Source organism: Falco punctatus (assembly GCF_963210335.1).
Source record: "Falco punctatus genome assembly, chromosome: 7".
NCBI lineage: Eukaryota > Metazoa > Chordata > Aves > Falconiformes > Falconidae > Falco > Falco punctatus.
The window spans coordinates 21,734,424-21,760,637 of record NC_137587.1 but is presented as its reverse complement, the minus strand read 5'-3'; the positions used below and the strand labels follow the sequence as shown (position 1 = coordinate 21,760,637).

The 26,214-nt window shown below is 44.3% G+C and overlaps 1 protein-coding gene across 6 annotated transcripts in view; it reads left to right on the top strand.

Annotated features, from left to right (window-relative positions):
• The first annotated feature begins 1,207 nt into the window (after positions 1-1,207).
• The window catches only part of LOC308066952 (deubiquitinase DESI2-like), an 84,057-nt gene continuing 59,050 nt past the window's right edge, over positions 1,208-26,214 (top strand). For 3 of the 6 annotated variants that reach the window (XM_080394961.1, XM_080394956.1, XM_080394959.1), the window contains exon 1: positions 1,208-24,892. In XM_080394961.1, the coding sequence (XP_080251087.1) occupies positions 24,854-24,892 (39 nt within the window). In that variant the 5' untranslated portion in view covers positions 1,208-24,853. The remainder of the gene's footprint in view (positions 24,893-26,214) is intronic. The other 3 variants (XM_080394957.1, XM_080394958.1, XM_080394960.1) reach the window with 3 other exon arrangements.

Below are 26,214 nucleotides of genomic sequence, written 5' to 3'. Positions count from 1 at the left end.
TTTTTCTTAATTTGCCTGAATTTTTTCCCTAGCAGTGGTACCAGCTTTGCCAGTTAACTATAAACCACAAAGGAAGTGTTGGGTGGACATTGTCAAGGAATCTGATCACACTGTTAACTTTCTTCTGTGGTAATTAAAAGGGAGTGTTTGAATCTGTACTGAAATTACACAGCACAGTGGTTAATGGGCTCCACTGCATTTTGCTCAGATGTTGAAACAGGACTCCAGATGTTCTTGTGTGAACATTTAGATGTGCTGGGATGGGGAGGGAAAAGCCTTCGCTCTGTATTCAAGTTCTCCCTGCTTGGCAAGTTTTAATTAATCTTTCCTTGAACTTCCAGTATGTTCCATTTTGGCTACTGAATTTGTTTATAGTGTTTAAATATTTACAAAAATCCTGAACGGAAGATGTAAGAGCACTGATCAGCTGAATGAGAACATGAGGTTCTGAAGCTGTGGTGTGAAGCTGTAAAATAAAATCAAACAATCCAGCACATGGACCTCAGTGGCTGTGGTTAAAAAAAAAAAAAAAGTGTAGTCAAAACGCTGCTTCAAGGAAACGATTTTACCCTGCTACTGCCATCTCTTAAGTGCTGTTTTGAATGCTGGCATCACAACATGGGTGGTGTTGTACAAAGTGAACACAGTAGTATGGAGATGTGTGCTGGGTGTGAAAGGCACTGATATAAAAGGTTGATTGGCTGGAGAGGGAGAAAGGTTTGAATAACCCCGAGGACTCAACAGTTGTTGCTAAAGGACGAGGTTTGGGCCATCTTGTGGCACTGTTGGCATGTGTCTTGGTCAATGTCCCCTGTCTGTGCAGATTCTTTGAGAAGCAGGACCTACTTTCCCAAAATGCAGATTTACTTTTTGCATAAAGCCAACATGCCCTTGATTTTGAAGTGGTTAAAGGGATTTGCTCTTAATGGCTTCAGCTGACTGAAATAGGTTCTGACAGTTGTGATATTTAACATTTTAGAGGTGAGATTGTAGGCTGCCCTTTAATAGGGGCAACGATTTCTGATTCAGGGCTTTAACAACAGGGGGTAGAGAGGATGAATGTCTTGCACTGAGAAAAGAAAAGCAATGTCAGGCTGATGTTCCCGCCACACTTCTCCTGGCAGCCAGGGCAGGTGGAAGGAGGAGGAGGATGGCAAGAGAGTTGTCTCTCATGCTTGTCAAATGCTGATCTATTTTAGGATATTAGGGAATTGTTCTCTATATTAGGAAATTGTTCTCTAGAACTTTGCTTCTAGTGTTTTTTTCAATGCCTGAAATATATTGCTTATTTTCTGGGCTGCCAGAAAACATACGTGACCTTTCTCAGCCTAATTCTGGAAGTTTTTTACCTGTTACCAGCTCCTCCATGCACTGGAGGGACACAAGAACTTTTTCAAGCCTGAAATAGAAACCATGAAGTTGAAGCTAAATACAGGCTAATGCATTTTCTCTGAGTTTAACTTTATTGTGTTGCTTAGACAACTTGAGAGAGAAAGTGTTTTTTTCCTGCAGAGAAGAGATCTGTTTGCCTTTACTAAAAGGCAGAGGGGTGATTATAACTTGTGGAGCAGGGATGGATTAGCAGGAGGGAAATCCTAGTGTACCCCAAAGCTGTCTTCTGGAGATTCTGATTCAGAGATAAATTCAAATTGTTTGATTTGCCTTTTAAAGGTATTCTGTACATCTTCTGTATGAATTAAATCTAAAGTGTTGAAAATAGGATGCTTGTTTTGTGAAACCACTGGTAATGGCATGTTTCTTATCATTTAACAATTGTCCCGGTAAATTCTTTCTGATGCATAGTATTTGTGTGGTTTAACCCCCATACTTTTCATGAAGGCACCTGATATACTTTCTCTATCTGAACATATTTTTAGGTGCATAATAGAGTAGGGATTAAAAAAAAAAAAAAAAAAAAGTAATACTGTGTATACACAGAAATGACCCATCTGTACAATCACTGCCTGTTCAAGATACAATCACTGAGCATTAGTGATTCATTATCAATTCTCAGTTCATTGTTCCCAAGGTGGCAGTATCAAATCAGTGTGGTGTTCTTAATTATGGTCAGTGTCTCATCTACATAGATGTGCTGATGGTTGTTGTTTTATGAGGAAGGGTCAGACAAATGTTCCTGCAAGTTGGGAAGCATGAATGCTAAGAGGAATGTGGAGCAAGGAAAATGAGGGATTAATGCAAATAACACGTTGTCACAGATGGTGAAAGAGATGTGTCAGACTTGGATGTGCTAATAGTTATTGATGAATGAACTCTTTCTCAAACAGTTGTTAGTACGGTTTAAGCTTACCATTTGGAGGCCTGTGTGTTTATCCCCAGGCTTTAACAACACAGACTGTTCAAGAGCTGATGCTTATAGCCACTTGTTCACAGCTGCTTGCACACATGGCTGCATGGAGAGGGTCTCCAGCAAGATGATCTATGCCAGAATCAGTGACTAGCTATGTTGTTTTCCCTTAGCTAAGAGGATATGTGTTGATTATTGAAATAACCTTAAAAGAGCAGGAAGAGGGCAGAAGAATGGAGAGCTTTAATATTTTACCCAGCACATCTTCAGCTTTGCAAACCAGGACACGTGGCATGTTAGAATTCTCTAGTTATACACACCAGGAGGAAAATCCACCCATCAGTGGAGTTACCCGTGTTGAAGAGAGGAAGCATTCTTGCTTTTCACTTCTTTCACTATCTAAACTGCAGTTCCCCCCTTTCAGAAGAGGCTGCATTGATTGTGCTTCTTTCAGGATGATAATAATGAACTTTACCATAGGACAGACAACTCCAAACTAGGGAACTGGGTCCAAATGTCATACAAATTCAAATACACATAGCTGGACCAAGTGTTTGTTCAGCGTGGAGCTTATCTAAGTGGACAGTGCCACAGCTCTCAAAGCAAAAGACACCAACTGTATTCTAGGACTCTGGTCTTTATCCAGATCCCTGCTGGTTTTTAATTTGCAGTGCTTCTATTGAAGTTCTGCCCTGTCTCTGAATGGAAGGGACATTCACACAGACAACTTTGTCTCTGCTCAGCTGTTGCAAAAGGTGCCTCAGATGTTTACAGAAACTCAGGGAAAGGCACAGCTGCCTTGCAGCATTGAAGATCTGCTTTCAAGGGCAAAGTGATTTGCCTGTGTCCCATAGCATGTGCATCTGGCCTCAAATCCTGCTACAATCGTACCCCTAGAAAACTGAATTAATGGAAGTGTCATCAATATGAAGTATATTCAGGTGCTCTTTTGTCTGTTGATAGCACAAGCTATAAAAACACACCATGAAGATCTAGAGCTTTTGATGTCTGCTGAAGCTGAATTCTTGTCTACAAGACAAGACAAACTCTATCTTAGTACCACTTTCATGAAACTGCTTTTCTGACTGTAGAGGAGTAAATTTGTATTTTTTTAAATATTTATATACAATTTTAATAAAAAATGTAGTAGTGGAGGCATGTGGATAAAATCATCTTTTTGTAAGGTGATATTAAAAAAGCCTGTGTTAGAAGAAGTCAGTGATGATATAAGTAGTGTGTATCATGAAAGTAATAGGGATAGAAGAACTGCTGCTCTGGAACAGTTCATAGATCTTTCCAGTTTGAGCCTGATTCTAGTTCCAGTCTCTGTTTAGGACCAGTGTCGGCTGTTTCAGTGGCATATGCAATGGACCACACAGGAGGCGTTGTGAGGGGATGGTCTTTTTTTATAAATCTCTGTAATTAGTCATTACTTTATATTTGGAAACATCAAGGTCAAAGTCCCTCTGAAAATTATCCTCGTAAATACTGTTGCTGGTAGTACTGTTATAAACATCATCTACAGATGCAACTATGGCAAGTTTCATGAGGAGGTGTTATTGTTGTTATCCTTTTATTTGATCAGCTAGCAGAATTGGAAACAGACAGGCAGGTCAGAGGAGAGTTAGCATGTGCCTAGGTGCTTGCTGTTTTCTACCACCTGTATCCATTAGTCAAATAAAAGGTATCATCTCTCTGTATAAAATTTGCTTTTCTATGTAATGGTATCACTTGAAATACTGTGATTGTATTGCTTGTCTTCTCTTCCAGTTCACTAGCATGTATTTTATACAAAATACATCCAAGTTGTTGAAAGTTGATGGATCCTGCTGTTGACCTTCTGTCATTGAGGAAAATTGTTCCCATTTTTCTGCCCTCAATCTTAGATCAGAATGGTCAAATTGTATTTCTTGCGGCTCAATAATTATTCATCACTGCACCATGACAAGCTTTGCTAGGTGCCTTCCAAAAATAGCAGCTGGTCACTGCTTCTCTCCTGATGTTTTATTGATACAATCAAAGAATTACAATAGAGGGTGCTTCCCTCCCGCCCCTAATCCTGCGGGGGTATTTTTTAGGATTATGCTTTCTAGGAGCTATTCAGCTGATTTGTGAAGAAGGCAAGCAAGGTCTAACTTGCCCAGATTACTGTCTGAGTGTTTTAAAACAGGTAAACCAAACTTGTTTTCCAGTTGTCTGGAAGAGATGCTGGTCTTAATAAGGCTACATGCTTTTACTGTGTATCTAGTCACTTGAAAGTTGAACATCTAGGCCTCACCTTCTGCTGCTTAGAGTCCAAATCCCTTTGGGTTATTTATACTAAAGAAAATGATGGTAGAATTAGGAGTCTTTGATGTTACTTTCCAATTTACAAACATATTCAAGGTTCTTTTCTCATTTACTACAGCAGGTAGTACCTGTGCCCTCTCCTTGTCTCTTGCAAGGAGATACCCAGATCTCACCCCAAAACTCCCTTTCTGAATTGGCCTCCAAGCCATGTTCTGCTTGTCTGTCAGGTATTTTGCTTTCTTCTCCTACTCGATGCTGGTTCCTGTGGTGTTTCTCCTGACTTTTGTTTCGCTCTCCTACAAATGTGTAAGTGCAGCCCTCTATCAAAAGCAATGTACACCTCACCCCCTTTGTTTTATAGTCTCTGGACAGCCCCATAAACGCCTTTGTTTTGAGCAGTGATGTATGCATTTTGGAGTGGAGGCTGCTAAACTCTTTCTGATAACATCCTAAATAATAAGTCCTAGTTTTTCTACTAATTTCAGTATGTATTATCTTGATTATGATAGGTTCTTACCTTCATTATCAAGCTTCAAGTCAGCTAAACTTCCACATGGGGAGATATGCTTCAGGATGCTGATGTGGCTGGCAATGTGACATTGAATGCAAAGGTTGTTTCAAAGAGACAGCTCTGGTCCATCCTCTTGCAGGTGAGCTCTAGGTAGAGACTCCTCCATGAACTTCAGTTTTTCCTCTTCTCTCGTTGCTCAAATCTACCAGGAGAAAAAGTAAGACTCTTTCTGCCTACAGTTCTCCAGATTCCTCCGAGTGCCGTTTGGAACATCATACCATGTTTTCTGCACTCCTGTCCTCCAGAACAGAAGCTGATCTTAAAGAGATAGTGTGATTTTGGTTGAGATGCCAAAGGAAAGCTGCTCTGACTCTCTAATGTTTTTGCTGATGTTTGCAGGTCAGAAGAGTGCCAAGCTGAAAGACTGCCTCTGGAAAGCACTGTTTCTTTTTAAGGGCTTTTTTTGGGCAGCTGTCAGTGCTCAGCTCACCGAAAAGCCACTGACAGGGTTTTTGTGACTCCCACAAGCTCTGAAATTTTATAGCAATCAAAGCCAACTGTTTATAGATGGCAGTACCCAGAAAGATTTGGGAAGGAGTGATCTAATAACACTGCAGTGAAGTAAGTGGAAGAGCTCCCAATAGTGCTTTGTCTTCTGGGACAATTTAATAAAACTGTAACGACCCTGTAGTGTTGGGGGAGTAATACATGCATCCCTTAGAGGTAGTTACCTTATTTCTGTGGAGAACCAAGTAATTACTGGTGTTCTAACAGCTTCTTTCTATTTCCACTCTTCTATCTTGTTCAGAATTGGAGATCACTCAAGATTATTAGCAGATAAGGGTCTTCTATCTACAAAATGCCCTCTCCTTTCCTTGTCTTTATCTTTCCCTCTTTCAGACATCAACAGTTACAGCAACAGGAAGGTTGGAGGCAAATAAGCAGCTGGCAGTCTTCCTAACAGGCAGAAACACAGGCTGAGGTCTCTCCTGAATTCAGCAGCACAGTGGCAGAATCACAGTAGCACTGCTGACAGTGGCACAGAGTGTGTTTTGAGCTCGCAGGGTAGCTGGATTTAATGAGGTGAGATATTGCTCATGCTAAACCTTCTACCAGAGCTGAACAACGTGATGCATACAAATGCAGAAAATGTGATCTAAGGTTTTAAAATAGTTTTCCTTATTTATTAATTTATTTATTTTCCAGGGGAAAAAAAAAAAAAGGGTAAAATATCTGGATTGCAAAACTAGAACTGAAAGGTTGCTGATTCTGGATTACTTCAAGAAGAAAAAAAAAAAAAAGAGGGACATTGTGGTTGCCTCTCTTATCTGGCTTTAATGCAGTGTCCTTCTTTTAGCCTAGCAAGTTTTCCGCAAATGAGAGCAGAGGAAAAAACCTAGTTTTGACAACTATGGAGTCAGATGCTAGTGTTCCAGGGTTTGATTTCCAATATACTTATATCTAATCCCTCCTGCTCTTGGTGTCTTTTGTTGGACCCTCGCTCTGCAGACTGTTTTTCTGACATATCTATGTTATGCTTCAATCCATTATTTTTTTTTGTCTGCAGAGAGTTTCCTTAGCTCATACTGTTCCCAGTCATAGGATAAAAAAAGATATTTTACAATCGATATGTCAATAAGGTGAAAATGTTTGGTAACTGTTACCTTTATTTGGCCCCAGATTTAAATTGTGCAGTATACCAGGTTTAATGGAACAGATTCATTCTTGATGTGATTGAAAGGCTGAATACGTCCTTAGTTATGTGTGAATGGAGGTGAGTACTCCAGATTTCAGATCTCAGTCCTACTCTCCTGAACTTTAAAGAAGTTTTGATTGGAGTTTCAATCCATACTCTGTTGCTTGCTTTTATCTGCCTACTGCTCTAAAATGAATCCAGAGCTGAAAAATGCTCTGTGCTTCAGGGTGGTGCAAATGTGAATCTCAAGGATAGGGAGGATCAGGAGGGAGGGAGGAAGGAAGCCAGTGGGATTGCCTAATCACTAGTAATGTTTTAATTAAATAGAATAGAGCTACATGAGTTTGATAATCTGAGTTCGTCTTTAGAATATTGCTGTCTAGTAGGAGATACCTGCACTGGAGCTGGTTCCTTTTCATAGCACCACAGTTGTGTGAGAGCCATTTTATCCTGTCATTTTTAATGAAAATTAAAACAAGAATGATAAAATTTGAAGGCTGTCGCTTCTGGCTGACAGCTACTTCATCTCCGTTTTCATGCACTCAGCTTTATGTTTATAAGCATCCCCTACAAAGGTACAGCTTAAATATATGGACTTCTGCATGCCTGTACTGTATGTGGCCTGCCTACAAAATCCGTTCGAGAACTATTCAAAAGTCAATGTTTAGGTGTGCAAGATAGGAGAGTGTGTGCCCATGTCTGTGTTTGGTGGCAGACTTTGGATTTAATCCCAGTATTCCTCCCAGGATGCAGCTATAAACACAACTGTCATAAGCAGTAGTGGGTAAGGTGAGCTCAGCTTGTGTCAAGTTATATAGTGGCATGTGTCAGTAAAACTGCTTTTCTACAGACACAACTATTTTTAGTGCTAGGCTTCCCAGAATGCTGCTGCTGCCTGCATTGAGATGCTAAAGGCTTTACTTTGCCCCTGTTAGCTTTTGCTCCTGGGATCTCTTACTCGTCCCCTGTGATGGAGTGGCCATGCAATGCCAGTCCTGCGGATGACACCTAGTGCCCCTGGGTTTTGGTACCCAGCCATCTAGAAGCAAAGCAGGAAGAATCTGAGCCTTTACAACACTCTGGGGTTGGAAGGGCAGAGGAGGTGGAGGCTGGGGCTGTCTGGACCTGCATGCCAGTGAAATTTTACTGAATGGAGTTTCTGCAGTGCTCAGAGTGAGCTGTCACTGCACTCCGGATTTTCAGGACATGAAAAAGAATTACGATCTTTATGAGCTCATCTAAAAAGTGTAGTGCTGCTGACTTAACGGCCTGTGAGTCAAAGCCTCATGGGAAACACGTTTGCACTTTGGGGATCAGTAGAGCCACTTACAGGGATCACCTCTATGTAGCAGTGTGTGCACGGTGATGCAGTATGTGTTGTACCCTGCTGCCCAGGGCCTATTCTGTCCTGCCAACCAGAATCATGGCCACATCCAGCCTTTGCTGCTGTCTATAAACAGCATGGTGAGTTCAGCTAGGCTAAGTGGGCATCAGCCAGTGGGCACATGCTGAAAACTGCAAGAAAGCCCAGCAGCAGGGAGAACAGGGGCATTCTTTCTCCTTGTTTGGGGGTAATCATTTGCACATCCTTTTTAACAGCGTTACTTAGGCTTCAGTGACCAGAGGCTCTCAGCACCTTGCAGAATTAGACTGCTCCTCATCACCCATGTTAGACAGGCACATGGGCTCTTCCTTCTTTCCCTACATCTTGCATTGCTCTCCAAGTGTGGTAGGACGCTTCCTCTTTCCCCCATGCCATTGATTCTCAGACCTGTGAAATTGCTGCTGTTTCTTAGCACTAAAATCTGTTCTGCTCTCTGTGTCTTTTGGGTCTGCTTTTGATGCTGAATTCAGTGGGGCTTCTGTCCATAGTTTCAATATATTAGGAGAGGGAAATTGTTATAAAAAGCAAAGCAAACAACATGAATTCTGAGCAGGAAAGCACTTTTCAGGTGTAATTAATTTTGTGGGAAAGTGCTTTTGAGCTGTATATAAAATAAACAAAAATGCTGAAAAAATCTTTCAACTACTCAAAGCAAAACAAACTCGGCACATTAAATAACTTGTTAATAAGCCTCTATAAAACAGGTTATGGTTTCAATCTGATTTATTTTTCAGTGTTGTGGAGACAGCTGATGAATCATACATGATTATGGCACTTGTGAATTGTAAGTCTCCTCACGACTGAAGGTAAATGTCAGAGACACCATGTGTTAGAGCAAGGTATTTTGCTTGGCAGGTATGGCTTATTCAGGAAATAGGTTTCTGTTTTATACACACATACTCTGCACTGCTCAATTGAGTGTATCGGTTCCTTAAGCACCCATCCGGTAGCTGTCTTGTGTGGTTGAATACCTCCTCCTCATTTAGGTAAATAGCATTGTCTTTGGTAGTGGAGAAGGAAGAGGGTATGGTCAGTGAATCCTTTCTCTTTGGCTGTCTTCTAGTAAGCAATAAGCAGAACACATCTGTCACCTGTGCGGTTTGGAGGCACAGCGTGAGCTGGGTTAGAACTGAGTTGCCAGAAGGCAAAACATTTGTGGCCATGTCCTCTGCTCTTGCTGACTTTGACTTCCTACCTGAGTGGGAGCAGGTTTCGCCTGTCAGTGCTCAGAGCTCTGGCCTGGCCTTTTTCCAGCAAATAGAAGAGGCTTCAGACATTCCAGCTGAGCAAAGGACATCTGATGCAAAGCTTTTATCTCCTGACCTTCCAGGGCTTCTTCGAGAGGGGTGAAAGCTTTCCTAGAGGACCTGGCTTTGAAGTGGTTCCCTGGAGAGTTTTCACATCTCCTGGTCTCTTTTAGCTTCTCACGGCTATCAATGCAGCTTATTCTGAGGATAAATCCAACAGCCCTGGTGCTGACTTCTAAGAGAGGAGAGAGAAGTGCCTGCCCCGCACCCTACCCCCAACTTTTGGGCGGTGACAGTTGCAGTCTGCAAGCTTTGCTCAAAGCTGAGCGCTGCTCTTTTTGGGCAGTGTCTGCGTGAATGCGAGCTGGTCAGAGGGGAAATGGGAAGACGATGGAAAACAGCATCATGCTTGCAGCACTATTAGTGGAGCTGTATCCACCAGAAACACAGCACAGAATGTTTCCTGCTAAGCCTATGCATTTTCTCCCTTCACCTGAGAAACTAGTGTAACTTAATGAGATTGGGAGACCCCAGGTACACGGACCATAGTACCTCTAAGACCTGCATATTGGTGGTGGTCTACTGACTGTATGAAAGAACAAAATATGCTTAGGGCCAGGCACAAGGGAAGGACAGGATTGGTATGAATGAGAGCGAAGGTACTGGTTTCTTCATAGCTTGGCCTCAGCAAGTCAGACATTGGGTAGGGTATGACCCTTGTCAAGTCCATCTAAAGATGAGATTACCAAAGCATGCTGACTGTGTAACTGTTTCAGTAGAACACACATCAAGGAAAAGTGGAGCTTTAACATGTGGCAAGCATCTGTACAAAGGTGTTTCCCTAGTAGTCCCAAGAGGATGGAGGTGCCATTGGGCACACATGAAACATGCCTCTGGTGGCTGCACTTTGATTCCTGTAAGCTCTGTATTATGTCTTTCTCCTAGATCCTTGCCTCTTGTTTGTCTGCTCTCCTTAAAGCCATTGATGGCCACTGGTTTGCTACTGTGTACCATAAAAAGTTGTGCTCCTGAGCCTATTTCTCTAACCTTGGGTACTCTGCTGGATGGTGGTTTTGAGCTATCCTACTTCCTTCTTTCTGGATGCTGCCTCCCTCACAGATTCCTACAGCTGTGATAAGGCAACACAGGGCAGTTTGTAGGGAACTATTCAGATTATATTCTGCTGTGGATTCTTTAGTTCCTGTACAAATGGTTGATCCCCTCTTGCATTGTAGTCCCAGGGGAGGTAAGCTCATCTTTGGTCCGTGATGAGTAGTGGAGTAGTACAAAGGAGATGGGGATGTAGCCCTGATGAAGACCTTGTTGGAATAGAAGGCAGGGCTATTCCTGTGCTGTTACACGCCCTGTGCATATCTAAAAAGACCTCATATGTGAAAGTCTTCTTACTGCTAGCAGTGAGAGTCAGAGATGGAAAATTCAGGTGTTCTGAGTCGTTACAAGCATGGCAGAAACATAGCTGAACTGGTGCAAAGGATATTGTTGACTGTCCCTCAGCTGCTGGGGTCAGGATACATTTCCTGGTTGGATGTGTTTAACTAAGTGGCAGGGACAGGAGATGCCACTAAGCAGATTTAAAAAAAAATTCTTTAAGCCAACATTTTCTGGAATCTGGCATCTGAATCTCTCTTCTCATACCATGCAGAAGAGATGTGATTAGCAAAGGGATTTCAAAAGCAATGCAGTTCAGTATAATGAAAAACACCTGACCTGTATCTGATTCCATTTGGGATCTCAGTAACAGCTGCAAATGAGGCCAAGCTGAATTCCCTCAGCCTAGTGAGATCTCAAGAGCCCCTTTGGAGTATGCCCAGAATACAAAATACCACTAACCCCCTTGCCTTTATTAGCACGACAGTTCCTGAGTGAGAGAGGATGTGTATGTGTGTGACTTGGTAGCAAAAGGTGGAGTTGTACTGCTTAAATTTCTAAGGATGAATTCGTTGAGGTCTTGGTGCTTGATGAGGCTGGAATGCTTTTAAGCTGGGGAAGGAGAAAGGTTGAACGCCTGCTGGGATTCCATTTTGCAAGTGGTTCTTTTCTCTATAATGACAAGGATTGTTCTGCTGCAATGTGTTTTTAGTAAAAACTGGCCTTTTCATCCAAAAGGCTAGGTTTTTTTATCAGAAAACATCGTTTTCCCACTCGGTCTCAGTGGGATTTACCAAAGGAAGCAAATTTCTTTCTTCTCCATTGTCCGTGGAGAGACTCTGGGGAGCAGGTAAAGGGATTTTAGCAAAGTGAGAATAATAATGCACTGAACTCTTGTCAGAAGTTGAGGGTTTTGTATGTATGTGAATCTATGTGTACATATGAATATACACCCATGTGCATATATAATGAAACCGTGAACGCCTTTGTGGAAAAAGTCTCCATGCCAATATTTTCAGTATCATCAGACTTTACTTTTCAATTCTAATAATCCAGGTTCCTTTGGGGCTGGTCAAAATCTGCACCTGTGACTTCACCCTTCAGTTGGCTTCAGTCTCTATGTTGGATCAAACTTGTTCATTGTATAGCCCCCCTCTCCCTTGTTCTCTGATGTGTTGGATCTATAGCCTCTGCATCCTCATGTGATAAGATTGGTACAGCCACTGGCATCCCAGAGGGGTCTCCAGAGCATTACACGTGGTCATTCCAGGGTGGGATGGGGAGGCCTGATGAATTCACATCATGCACCTCTTCTCTATTACACTCCATCTACCCAGTTCAACACGACAGATCTTCCTGTTGTATCTTTTAAATTTTTTTCTCTCTTCTATTTTTCTCTTTTCTCTCTTCTCTTTTCTGTCTGTTTAGGCTGTACCCTTGGCTTAGTCACTCCATAGTGCTCTCCATGTCAGGAGCGTGCCCTTGTGTTACAGTGGAGCCTTGCATGGCTTAGCTCTGCTGCTTTGGCACTGAGGGAACTCTCTGCTTTTTCACCCAGATAGCAACATTTCACCTTGATATAAATACATTAATTGCGTCTTTGTTGGTTCCCACTTCAAGAGTTGCATCCCGGGCACTAGCAGGCTGGTGTGTCTGCAAGCCAGGGCTCTTTGATGGTAGTGCTAAGGTGGCATAGTTCTCATCTGGTACTTTGGCACATCTTAGCCAACACAGGGTTTGTGCTGGGCTGTTTCTGCCTGACAGCTGTTTTCATCTGTCTTATTTAGTGATGAGCAGGAAATTATATAGGACACACCATTTGGGTCTATGTATCCCCTAAGGCTTTATTTTCATGAAAAATGCAGGTGTTGCTGCTGTGCTTTAGCTGAGCTTTTTAGCTGTTGAAATGTACCAGAAGCAGTTGCTATTTCTATGGCTACTTTGATGTGTTTTGGTTTCTAGATCAGCAAGGACCACCCATTCAACTCAATTGATTTGCAACGCAATTGATTTATTTTCCCACCATTTTTTTATCACATCTAAAAATAAAAAGAAATTCTATCAGTAGCCAGATCCATTCCCTGCCCTTTATCAAACAATAGATAACAAGATCTAACTGGATTTCTTAGTGGAAGTCAAGAGAGAGGTTGGGAACAGAACAAGAGAGAAAAGCTAAGCCTGGTGTCTCCTCACCTCTGAAAATCTGAGGCACAAGTGTGCCAAGACTGCCATAGGGTGGGTTTAAAAAGGGTCAGTTTTCAGCTCCTGCCTCCTCCCTTTTCCCTTCCCTTCCCCTTTTCCCGTCAGCTTTTCTGTAAATCGTCTCCCTTTTCAGGCTGTTCCAGGGTTATAGAAGCAGAGGGGCTGTTGAGATCTGTCCCATGTCAACATGAGCTCCCTGGCCAGGATTTCTGCTTGAGCTCAAAGACAACTTCTATGGCAAGAGGAAACTGGGAAGAAAGATACTGCCTTGGCCTCGTCCTGTTGGTGAGAAAGGGCAGTGGTGCTGGTTTCGGGGTAGAGGTGATACATAGAGGCTATTTCTTCTTGCACACTTCTTATCACAGACTCTGTTACAGACCCTGTGGGAGCCACACCAGCCTGTCTCCTGCTCAGCAAATCCTGCCCAGGGAGAGCGTTTCACTCCTCTCCTTTTCTCCTGCCACGACACTGTCACTTTTTTCTGTCATTCCCCACATCTGGTGAGTGAGATTAGGAGTTAGAAAGGAAGACAGGTGCTGGTCTGGGGATTCACAGCCCCCTCGCAGGAGAAAGGGAGAGGGCTGAGTAGGGGTTAAGACCCTTCTGCTCCAGTAAATCCTCAGCTGTATGAAGTACACAAGTGCGTTCCAGGTATAACTGGTATCTTTGGAGCCTTATCACAGGGACAGCCACTTTGTCTCCTGAGTTAAGTGTAACAATGCTAAGGTTTTGCTATATATTCTGGAGTGCTCGTGTCACTGCAGCAAAAGTGCATGTGAAATGAAGGTAGCAGGTGTGGCATGCTTTAAGGATCCTTTAAGGATAAGGATTATCCTATTGGAGCAGATGAAAGAGCAGATGATGTAATTGAAGCCCCCAGGTTCTTTAGACAAGACTGCAAGGTACAATCCTCACATCGTTGTAAGGCATGTCCTAATCTTAGATTTAGCATGTGACAATCAAAATCTAAGTCATAAAGCATGGAAGAAAAATTACACTATACGAGCAGGAGTGTCAAATCTGAGAAGCTGGAGGATTTTGCTGTCTCAGTCTATTGTTGTCCTGTGTGCTGTGTCTTGTGCTTACCCTGCCTCTGTTAGAATACTGCTAAGGGTGTGTTTTGCTTTTCAATAAGGAGTCATTTGCTAAGTAATAATCGTGCAGGAACTTTTATTCTAGGCACACCTGTCCTTCAAACTAACATCTTCACCCTAATTCAGAGCTGGAGTTCCTTCCTTGCAGTTATTTTATCCATGAGAATTATTGTTGTTATAGAGGGTGACTGTGATTACTGCTGTGCAAAGATGCAAGAAGGGCAAGGCAGGAACTATGTGTTTTTTCAAGACACACAGAATGATAAATGAAATCTCTTAGTGGAATAAAATAAGCAGAGACAGGAAGAGTGATCAACAGGCACTAGACTGTAAGATGGGGTCTGAGCAAGGCTTAAAGCATGTGATCTGGGAATGGTTGAAAAGAGAACCAAAGATGCATGTGTGTGTGTATGTGGAGGGCTATGAGAGTGAAAATGAAGGTGTCAGGAATGATGCTGAAGGAGCAAGGCACAGAGTTCACTGGGAGGCAAACCTGCTATGGGGTTTTGCTTTGTTGGTGGAAATAGAACCTTGTGTATATTTTTGTGAGCCAGCAGGACTGTACCTGCATCACACCTTGACTAATATCATCATTTTTTCCTAATAGGAACATAGATAGGCCTCTGATACTGACATACTGCTTAGGCAGAGTAGGCAACACAGGAAGAATTACACTATTTTATTTTGTTTCATTATTTTATTTTTAATCTTATTTCAGGGCTTTAACCAGAAGGAAGCAGATACCACTGTCTCTGTTAGGCTAGGTTATGGCTGTAGGTGGGAATGCGAGTACTTTAGTGTTCATGACACCTGCAGTGAGGAACTGGCAAAACAGGCAAACTGATGTATGTCTGAAGCAGTATTGACATTTTTTACATACTCACTCCATTACTTCAAGCAAAGTTATGAGGATGAGCAGTACTTCAGGAAAACTGGGTGCCTACTGGCTATTCATTCCAGTATTGACCTTGAAAAATCACATACCTAGGCCTGTTGCCTTCAGTTTTTCAGTGACTGAGGGCTGAAGAAGTCTATGTTAGCCGTGGATCTTAAGATCACTAAATTCACTTAATTCCTATAATGATAAGCTAGTCCATTAGCCTGCAGTGCCACCTAGCCTCCTCATCCTTTGGAACGCAGGAAATAATGGCGTGAGTATTTAGAAGGATAAAAACTACTTGGAAAACATTCATGTAATGATCTTTTTCCCCCTTTCTTTAAAGATAAAATAATTCAATCTCATCAGCAGTTTGAAAATAGTTGCCCTGGTGTTAGCCAGTGGGGGGAAAAGTGGGAGAAATAGGGATTATTTCTCTTCAAAATGTTAGTTCCTTGTTCAATGCAAGTATTACTCATAATTTGTAAGGTCTGAGCTTGGTAAGGAAGCAGCCAAGCTGGTGCATGACTATTAAATATTTTAACAGTCTGATTCATATCAAAGTGATTCAGAGACTATTGATAGTAGTCCTCTCAATAGTTGCCGTGTCTGTGGTGAAGTTGGAGGGGTTAGTGACATACCACTAGTACTTCGTGGCATTTCATAGCGTTCCTGAGTTAAAAGTGTGCAGAGAAATGAAGGCAGCAAATGGAGTTCTGCTGGGATGCTGATATTAGCATTTCGGCTACCTGAAGAAGTCATGCAGAATTGGCTTCCATTCATGGCTGGGTCCCCGGGCAGACTGCTGAGGGGGAAAAACAGCCCTGGGAAAGGGGAACCAAGGCTCTGCTGCCTACCCTGCCCATGCATGCCTTGGGGAGCCAGGCCTGCTGCTTTCCCATTCCTCTTTCTTCCCTGATTCTTTATTGGGTGAGAGGAATTTGATGTACTTGGGTTTGGAGAGTAGCTACCACAGAATAGCTGTTTGGCTGTGTTTCATGGGGAGCCGTGGTCCTGAAATTGGAGGAAGAGACTGAGGCATTAGCAAGGATGCAACAGCATCCCAAAATCAGGTTGGACGCAGGAGGTTAGTGAAGGGTAAGAAACACATCCTTATATCCATGAACTCTACCAACTGTCTCTCTACCCTACCTGCCAGTTGAACCTTCTCCATCACTGTTGCAAAACAGAATGTTTTTTCCTTATCCTTTGGGTGGCTGGGTTCACATTTTTTGCTTGCTCTTCAGGTGGTGATCTGATTTCTGTGTTACAGGGTTGTTAGTAAGTGATGGGGAAAATAAATTCAAATAATCCATTTCTGACCAGTATATTTCCAAGACATCTGTGATAGCTTCTGCCTTCCTAATTAACAAATGTATTTAATCTGAAGCTTTGGGTTTTGGTAGCTCTGTAGAAACAAACACACAGCTTTTTGCTTAGGCAGTGTTAACCAGAATCTCCCTGCATTTAGACTTGACAGAGTTTAGCACATCAGTCCTTCGCAGAAGACTGCAAATAGTGACAAAACCTGGAGCTGCTTTCATGGTGTCGACAAAAAATAGGCAGACAATGGAACATGTGCACTGCCACAGGCTGCCTTTGTGCAGTGGGCTCTTTCAGTTAGTATGCCATTGCCAAGACCTCAAATTAAGCTCAACAAATGTGGATGGGATGGGACACCATTACTGGTTTCCTTTGGTATGGATTTCAGCTTATGTTATAGCTGTATTCATAAACATTGGTAGCCAGATTATGCCATGTGTACCCCAGCAGGCTTATGAAAATTTGGGAGTGGGAGGAACAAGGGGGAAAAAAATATCTATTGAATTCCATCTCCCATTCCTTCGAGATTTTCTTCTTTAACAGCAGGCATTCTTTCGCTGTTTGATGATCTTTTTATATATGAAGAATGTTGTTTGAGAAGGCACTGCAGTGGGTTTTGGCTTGTCTAAATAAGGAATCATCTGAGTAGTATACACGTGTCTAACAGCCTGTTTGCTCTTACAGATTACATGCAAGGGCCTGTTAGAGCCCTCCGGGTATGTCTTATGGAATATATTAGGTTAAACAAAACCCATCACTAAGCCTTGTAAAGCTGTGAAATGCTATCCACATTCAGAGATCCAATGAATCGACTGAGCTGTCCACTCTACCTAACCAAGCAAGAGATGAGGTGCTCCTGGGGAGTTAGTAAGCTGCCATCTTTGCTTAGGCATAGATCAAAATCTCACTCCTTAAAATTAACAGAGGTTTATTAACAGAAGTTTTTAAGTGACAGGTATTAAAACTAGTAACAAAATGAACTAACTAAAGCTGGCATGGTGGTACCTGTGGTGCTGGTCTGTAGAGCATAGCAGTCTTGAACCTATCAGAAGGCACTTGTGGATGAACCTGCCATCAGATGTGGTATTTGATGTGTCACTCTAGAAGCTAAAAGGTTCCTTGTGTTGTCTGGATGCTATCATAGCTCCGGAGAATCACAGCATGCTATTGTATCTGCTGGCTAATCACCCAACATGAATGGCAAGTAAAACAAGAAAAGGGAGTTAAGCTTTAGTATTCTGAAACAAAAACAAACCAACAACCAACCACAGTGATTTGTGAAGAAATTAATACAATCCAAGTAAAGAGAGTGGAGCACTTGTAATTACTAACCACTGGTTAATAAGCTGTAAGACTAGCTTACAAGTTGCATTTTACCCTACTTTGCACATACAATTAAAAAACTCAATGGAAAAGTTAAAAATTAGGACCAGTTTTGAGACACCTTTCAATATTTTTGTGATTTCTTCATTTCCTTTATGTTCAGGTTCTATAAAAGCACTGCAAAGAGAAGCTTAGGTATAGAATAAAGAATACCTGAATTCTGTGAATACGTTGTGATGCACATAAGCATCTCTTTAATCAATGCCCTGTACCACTGGCTTTGGTAGCTTTTCTGCAATGGGTGGAATGCAGCTATGATGCATCTGCAGTATACGATACTCAGCTTGACTGAAAAAGAGACATAATACCTGGGCATCTAATGCCTGGACACGAATCAATAGGCAGCTTGAGGGTGCTGGCACAGTGTAGCTTAGTAGCTAGGGAACATGTCTAGGAGGAGGTGCCAGAGCTCCCATCTCCTTTTCTGCGGATTGTCTTCACTCAACGTTAAATGCATAAATTGCTTTGGGAATGGAGCCCAGGGCTCTTGCATGCTGTGCTGTGTGGTGAGCAAGAAGGATGTAAGGTGCCTACACCTACTCTGTAATCTGAAGGTTTGGGTGCTTTCCTTGATGGGGTGAGTTTTAAAACTGCAGGACTAAGAGAGCCCAGGTTTCCAGTTCCCTGTAATCTAACTAATAGGTGACTATGCAAAAAGCAGTCAGTGGTCTCAGCAGTGTGTTTTTGAAGGAGATTGGCCTCTTCTTCAGGATTCTGTGTTCCACTGCCAACGTGTGATGGGGGGATCAGAGCACATCAGGCAGACCAAGTTATCTGGGGGTGTTACATACTACCATGCTGATTTTCTGGGTGTCTGTCAGACTGCAACAGCAGTAAGGAACCACAGTGCCTTCATTGGAGTAGTTCTGGTAATGCTCAGCAGGGTAACAAAGATTGTCCTGGTCCAAGAGGGAGACAGCTTAGACACACACAGAGTTAAGCAGCATCTGGCTTTTTGGATTACAGCTTATGTCAGTACCTATCTTCTTCTTTGCAAGTGTGGCATTGCACCTCGCTTCAGTTCTCTTTGATCCCGACTTGAGCAGATTTGCTGTTTGGCTGAAGGCTGGTCACGTTCCTTCCCCCATACCTCTGTGACACAGCATTGATGATGTACCTTCTTTCTTGCCGTTCACCTATATCATCGCTCTAAATTACCACCTTTCATTGAGTAGGTGCAGTCGCCTTGTGTGTGTTCATACAGTGCCCAATAAGAGGACCTGCTCCCCCCTCCAGCTTCTAAACATTATTATAACATAATGCAGCCTCTAAACATTATTGTAACATAATGCAAATAAATAATCTGAAGATGTTGTTGATGGAAGAACCCATTTCATGAAACCTGTTTAGCTCCTCAGATACACAACAAAAATTACTGTTACTTTGTACTATCCCTTTTAACTGCATGCATTGAACCATTATTGTTTGTGCTGTGAATTTCTAATCATAATAACAACAACTACTTGCCTAATCCTCAGCATCAGAATGAACATGAATGCTCAGCATTTTCACCCAGTTTCCAGGTTGAAAGTCTCTATGTACATTGCTTGGCTATCAGTTGACAGTGTTGCTTTATGTAAGCAGAGATGATAAGAGTCCTGTAGTCCTCTGGGGCCTGCCCATGGCCCAGGAGCACCATTTAAGCCCAGCCTGGGGCCATAAGTCTGTGCCCCAGCAGTGCCTGCCCCAGTGGCATAGGTAGGATGTTGGTCTCCAGCTCTGCCCTCCTTGGCCTGACCCAGGGGCTGATGTTTCAGCTTGACTTTAGACCTGCCTTCTCCTTATGAACTTGCCTGATGATCTGGGCTCTTGGCTGAACGTGGTGGCCATCTCCAGGCCTGCCCTGTGCACCTCACTCATGGGTTGTGGGATAGGGCCCTGGGTAGTGACGTCCCTGCCCTGCCAGCCCTGTTGCTGCACTCAGGTGCCTTTCCCTTTAGGAGCTGACAGCCTTCTTTCCCCCCTGACAAACAACTTAATATGAAGAAGCTGGGAAGTGTAGCTGCAATGAGAAGGGAGACAAAATGCAAACCCAGTAGTGACTCAATGAGGAACTGAATGAAAATAACTTTGTTTTCCCCAGCTACTAACATGCAACCAGCTTTCAGCTACAGATTTCCACAATCTTGGATAAAATCTTTTAAATGGTTGGAATCATCCAATTTAACTCTTGTTCTTTCCCTTTGTGGAGCCACCTGCAATTAAATATTTCATATATTTCCTTACATAGGGCAAAGCACAAGCCCTCTGCCGTTGCTAGCATCATGTGCTGATTTTCTCTCCCCATTTTTTCCCATATCCCACACTCAAGTCAGACCAGAATCAGTCAGCTGCTTGGTATATGCAAATGTATTGGGTAGAAATGAGATAAACCTCTTTCAACCAAAATACCTCCTCTGACACTCCTGGAATAAGGCTACAAAGCTCCAGCACCTACCCAGGAGGTGATTTATTGTTGTAGGTGGAGGAAGGGCAACGTGACTCTCTTTACATTCTTGAATACCCTTCACAATTCTCAGCGACCTGAAAAAATACTCTCTCTAGTTTGTAAAAGGCCATTTTATACTTACTTCAAAAAGGATAGTCTTGGCTAATATGCTCAGAACGGGATAATAATGACAAGTTGATACGGGCAAAAGCACTATATACAATCCAAAATGACAAGTTGTCAAAAAGTATAATGGACAGCCAGGGGTGGTGTACCTGACGTGATGACAAGAACATTAAATTTCTTAAAGTTTCAACTGGGCAGCCCTGCTGTGAAACATGCTTGAAAGCCCCATTGTGTACTGGGTTGCTAAGGAGCCTTTGAAAGTGCATGAGGGGAAAATAAGGAAATAATTTAAATTAAAATTCCTGAATAGCAGTACAAGTAGACAAACCCTCAGATATGACCATCACCTCTAATACATCTATTAGTTCTCTCTTGTGCTGCAGTTCTTTTGTTCTTGTCCCCAGTGGAATCTCACAGCAGGGTTTACAGTGGCAAGTCACTTTTGTGTCTGGGACCTGGGGGAGGTGGTGGAAGTTCTTAGCTGCTGCCTTGGTTAATGTACCACGTAATTACTGAAGGTTGTACCTGGTTCTTTATTTTCTGTTCCATGCTAGATGGTGGTATTTTCCTTTTAATCCTTCTCACCTCTTTCTTAATCTAAGAACACGTGTAAAACCACATTGTCTGCTTTAGACAGTGATCCTTGAAGATGCATACTTACTTATGTCATGAATAGTCTGTGAGGATGACCACAGTTAAACTCAAATACATGAATATCTTTGAAGGGAGCACTAGGGATGTGAAGAATTTGAGAAAATCAGGCCTTGCAACAGGCTGCTTAACTGTGAATGAAGGTGTTGTCTAGCTTTAGGCATATGTATGGGAAAAAATGTGTGTTTCTGCTCTGTCCTAAAAGTAGCATAAATGGTTAAAAGAAGAATTCAAAACAGATTCCAAAGCTCCAGTTATTCTAACCAGTAGTAAGAAGAATCTTCCTTTTCCTCTGTATTTGCAATTAATTTAAAATTTAATGTTTTTACAGGGCAAGACTTAGCCCTACTGCCAACAGGCACCAGTGTGTATCTGCAGAATTGTACTCTTGCACCTGAAACAGAACAGTTCAGTTTCTTGACTGGTATCAGCCTGAGCTGTTGATGAAACACTTCAACGCAGCCCAAAGCAAATCAAGCCTTGTGAAGAGTTTATGTGACTCTTAAACAGCTTATATTAATGTTAGGACATTTGTATTCAGACTGATGCCTTCTATCTGGAGTTGGAATAAGTCACTTAGAATAGCATGGGGTAGAAAAGGGAACTTTCAAAGGATATCTGAAACACTGATGAGGCTGTCATCATTCAGAACAACTTCTTTCCGTGAAGGGGAAGAAAAGGGAGCCTGGAGCAGCAACATTTGTAACGTAGCTCTGGCAGTTACATTTCGAGTTAGGGGAAGCAAACCCAGGTCTTAATGTGCAAGTGGCATTTACTGTCTCCCCTACAGCAAAAGTCCTTTAAATAACAAATACACATGTAGACTGGCTTTGATCTCTTAAAGCAAGAAAATGAGTTTAAAGACAAGTGTTTGGTTTTAATTTTTTTCCTCCTCTTCTGTTTCTAAAATTTAGAAGTGAAATTCTGGTCTTAATTTATAACCCATCACCCTGTGATTATTTTAGAAATGTTTACAGGACAAAACATCTAAGCTTCTGCCTGCCTGTCACCTTTCCCAGATCCTAGTTATTTATAGATATCTGCCTCTGGAATGTGGATCTGGATTAAGTCTCTTAATTTATTTAGTGAACTCTTGTCGCAGCACTCACCAAACTAGTCAGCTGCAACAAGGTCTTTTACCATCTCATACCAACACACTCTTCATGCCAGTCCCTCTGCTGCCTTCTCCTTGTCTCACCTCACCCAGGGCACATGCTTTCCCTCTTCTCTCTGCTTCTTCCTCCTCTCTCTTCCTTGGCTGCCCAGCCCCTTACCAGAACCAGCCACACCTGCACCTTATCTACATCAGCCAACCCACCCCTGAAGCCAGCCCACAGTTGTGTATTATCAATGCTGATTAACCCAGCTTCATTCCTCTACAAACTCTGGGCACAGCAGACACTGGAATTAATTTAGCAAGTAAGCATGTGGACAAGTGTGGGAAGAGCTTGAGTGCTGCTTTTCTTTTCCAATTACATCAGTCAGTTTAGCATCAGCTATTCCCTCTCCTTTTAAGTCTCCTTAAAACATCACCATCGCCAGAGCAGTACACATACCCAAAAGTGACAACCTCAGAGTATCTTTGACAGTTTAGCCAGAGCCCTGTGGGATTTGGTAGGAGGTCTATTTTACAAGTTAGGGCATGCTGATGGTCCCCCTTGCAGAGGGGGGTTTTCGTTGCTTCGTAGTCTTTAAAACGATGATGGGGGTATAGTCTGTCCTCTGGGCAGTATCTGGACTCTGAGATGGTGGGGAGCAGGGGGGAGGTACCTTCCCCTACCTGTAGAAACTGCTCCTGCAGGTCCAGGCTGCTGAGCCAGATGGTTAATGGCATCTAACAGGGAAGTTGGTCAGAGGGCCAGGGGTGCTCTTGGGGTGCTGGCCCAGCCCCTGTGCCATGTGTGCAGAATTGCCTAGTCCACCCATGGAATGACTAGCCTGGATGAAATTAATGTGCTGGAGTCTGTCCAGGCCTGAGGCATGGCTTTGCTCTCTCAAAATGCCAATGCATATCACTAGGGCAAAGCAGTTCTGGGTCTCCTTCGGTGGTGGCTCGAGGGAAAGTTTAACGTTTGACTCCGCTGGGCTGACACTTAGCTGTGCAGGATGTGGACTCACTTTTCTTCGTGCTGCCTGTCTTCACCACAGATCCTCCTGCACAATGTAACAACTAATTTACAAGGCTGCAGCTCTACGATCTTTTCCTTCTGCTCCTGACAAAGGGAGGTGAGCCTTTTCCAGGACGGGATGATTCCCATCCAGCTGAAGACCGTATAGGGAAGGGCTGGGGCATGCTGGGCTTTGCTGATGTAACGGGCTGCCTGCAATTTTCATTCAGATCTGGTTGGCTGTGAGCTGGCAGAGAGCCTCAGATACGCCTCCATCTCAGATGAGGTCATCCCTGCTTTTTTTTTTTTTTTTTTTTTTTTTTTTTTTTTTTTTTATGGGGGGTGCTGCTTCAGAAGAGTCTGCGGTGTCTGAACGTTTAAGGGTCAGCGTGACAATTGCCCCACCGCTGCAAATCTCGGGGGGCGGGAGCCCCCTCCTCCCCCTCCAGCTGCACCCTTTCCCAGCACCATCGCAGACCCTGCGCTCCCTTTAAAGCAAAGCGAGAGGAGGAGCAAAAGGAAGAGGAATTTACCGCAGTGGATTTTGTAATTGACTCTCGCGTCCAGGTCAGGGGGCAGTGTTTGCTGGCGAGGCATGGCAGAGCCGTCCGGGCCTAACACGAGTATAAAGTAGCTCCAGGACGACAGAAACTCCAGACCCCGCCGCTGCTAGAAGTGAAACTACTCGCCCTGCCCAGGCGCTCTGTCCCTTCCCCGCCCTCCCGCGGCGTGCCGTGCAGGGATGCATCCAGCCGGCAGGGGACGGGGTAGGGCCCCCCGGCTGTCAGGCAGTAGGGGCTGCCCGGCTCGGGCCGAGAGCACCCCGCAGTAAGGACTGAGCCCTGCGGACAGCAGAGCAGCATCGCCGGGGGTAGCCGGCCCCGGCCCCGCACCGCGCCTGCGAGGAATCATCGCCCGCTCGGCACCCTCCGAACTCCAGCCCCGGCGCCGGGTCGTCCCGCGTTACCTCCCTCGGAGAGCTGCCCGCCAACTTCGGCGCCGACGCCAGCTCTGCCTGCACGGCTGTGGGCAAGATGGGGGTCGCGGCACCCCCCCTCCGCGTCGGGGGCAGCCAGCCCCTTCCTCTTCCTGCCGCCGCCGCCGAGCCCCGCGCCGGAGCCCCTCTGGCACAGCCCCTTCGCCATGTGCTGCCCGGGGCGGGGAGCCCGCCGCGGCGCGCCTGAGCCGGCCGATCAGCACCGCGGACAGCTGCCGGCCGCCCGGGGCAGCTCCCGCCGCGCCAGGGCGCGGGGCCGGCGGCTCTGCCCGCCGAGAGGGCGCCGGTGCGCGGCTCCGGGCCGGCTCCGGGCCTCCGTGCCCCGGCTGCTGGCAGCCCTCCGCCGGCACGCCGCTCCGCCGAGCAGGGCTCTGAGGGGTTCCACACGCCCCTCCAGCCGCCTCTCGCCCGGTGCCAGGAGAGGGCTCGGCTTTGGGCTCGCGGTCTGTCCGTCTTCCGTGGATCGGGGCTTACCAGCCTGGACGGTGCCGGGGTACAGCGCCGTGTGAGCCTGCGGACCCCGAGGTGCGCTACGGAGTTAGAAAGAAATCTCGGATCTGGCGCACTGTGGAGGGGTAACGTAAACCCGATACAACCAGCAAACCCAGCCCAAGCCTTCCTGCCTCCCTGCAACCAACTTTACACCCCCCACCGCCACCCCCACCCACCCCCACAACCACAAGAATTCCCTGCTTTCCTCCTCCCTCCACGCTCCTTCCTTCGGAGACTGTAGGATGAGGCATTTCCTTCTATCTGGCTCAGGGTAAAAGCATACCTTGGGGGCATCGACACACATCTGGCAGGGACTGAAAGGTTTTAATCCAGCCTCTACTGCAATCAACAATGGCAAATGAACCGGTGATTCTGAACGTTTATGACATGGTGAGTATGAAACAGTACTGATTTGGGGGGGGGGGGGGGGGCGGGGAGCGACAGTGGGGCTGGGTGGGAGTTTGTGCTTGGAGGCAGGCATTGCATGAAGAGAAGCCAAGCACAGATCCCCAGAGAGGCTGATCCCCACCTGCCCCCCCGAACTCCTCATCCAGGCATATCATGTTCTAGCTGGCAGAGATGATGCTGACCCTGGCTTTTTCCTTTGAAACGTTTGGCTTTTTGGTTACAGGTAAAACTGTGGCCGATTTTCTGCAGGATCTTTCAGGAGCAGCACTGGGTGAGGGGAGGACTTTTTAATTTCCAGTGTCCCAGTTAAGGAAGGAGATGTGATCACCTCTCTCTTTGTTAGAGATAATTGTCCTTTAATTTTGAGTGAGCAAGCACCACCATGCTGTGGGGAAGGGGTCAGGATTTCATCCAGGGAGGAGGAACAACTGTAGAATTGCAGCAAGGACAGAGTTTCTAGGCTAATAATTTGGATCAGTCCCTCATATGCATAAGATTGTATGTATGTAACCTCTGAAGATTAATTGCAACAACAGGAGTAAGAAATTGTCTGAACTGGTGAAGTTTCAGCACAGGGTGGAGCACAGGGATGTGCTTCTTGGCAATGTTTCCTGAAAGTTCAGTGTAGCAACTGGTTTCCTTGCCCTCCTCTTGCAAGGGGGGATGTGAGTGGGAATTACCTGTGCTAACAAATCAGAAGATCCAAGTCCTAGCCTTGGCACAAGCTCACAAAGAGTAGAAGGCTTGGCACAAACTGTTTGCTTTCTGGTCTGAAAAGAGCTTAGGAGAGGCATGATCAGACAAGGAATACTTTGATGATGATGTACTTCCCCTCTGGTTTTTGTTTATGAACTAATGTTAAAAAAAAACAAACCCAAAAACAACCCCCAAAAGTAGTTTTCCAATCTTCCAAGAATTTAGTGAACTTTTCTGGGGAAAATACAACTTTATGAGGCCCAGGCACTGACTGAGCTCCAAATATCTAGCTCCAGACTTTTAAGATTATGGCATAAATTTGTGTTTTGTCATCAGGGAGTGACAAATTTCAACAGGAAGCCTACAGAATAATGTTGGTTTCCCTGTTGGGGGAATCCAGAGAATAGACACCAAAGAGATTAGGAGTGGGTTGCTGTAAATGCCAAACCTCTTCTTATTACAAAGATTAAGTGATCTTCTTTTGACTTAAAAAGCTGGGTTGTTTTCTGAGAGAAGAGGGAGTGGTAAGGACTATTTTGGTAGGTATCTGTATTGAAGGATGGTCTGAAAAGCACAATTACAGTGGCTTGAAGCTGCCTCTTCCAGAG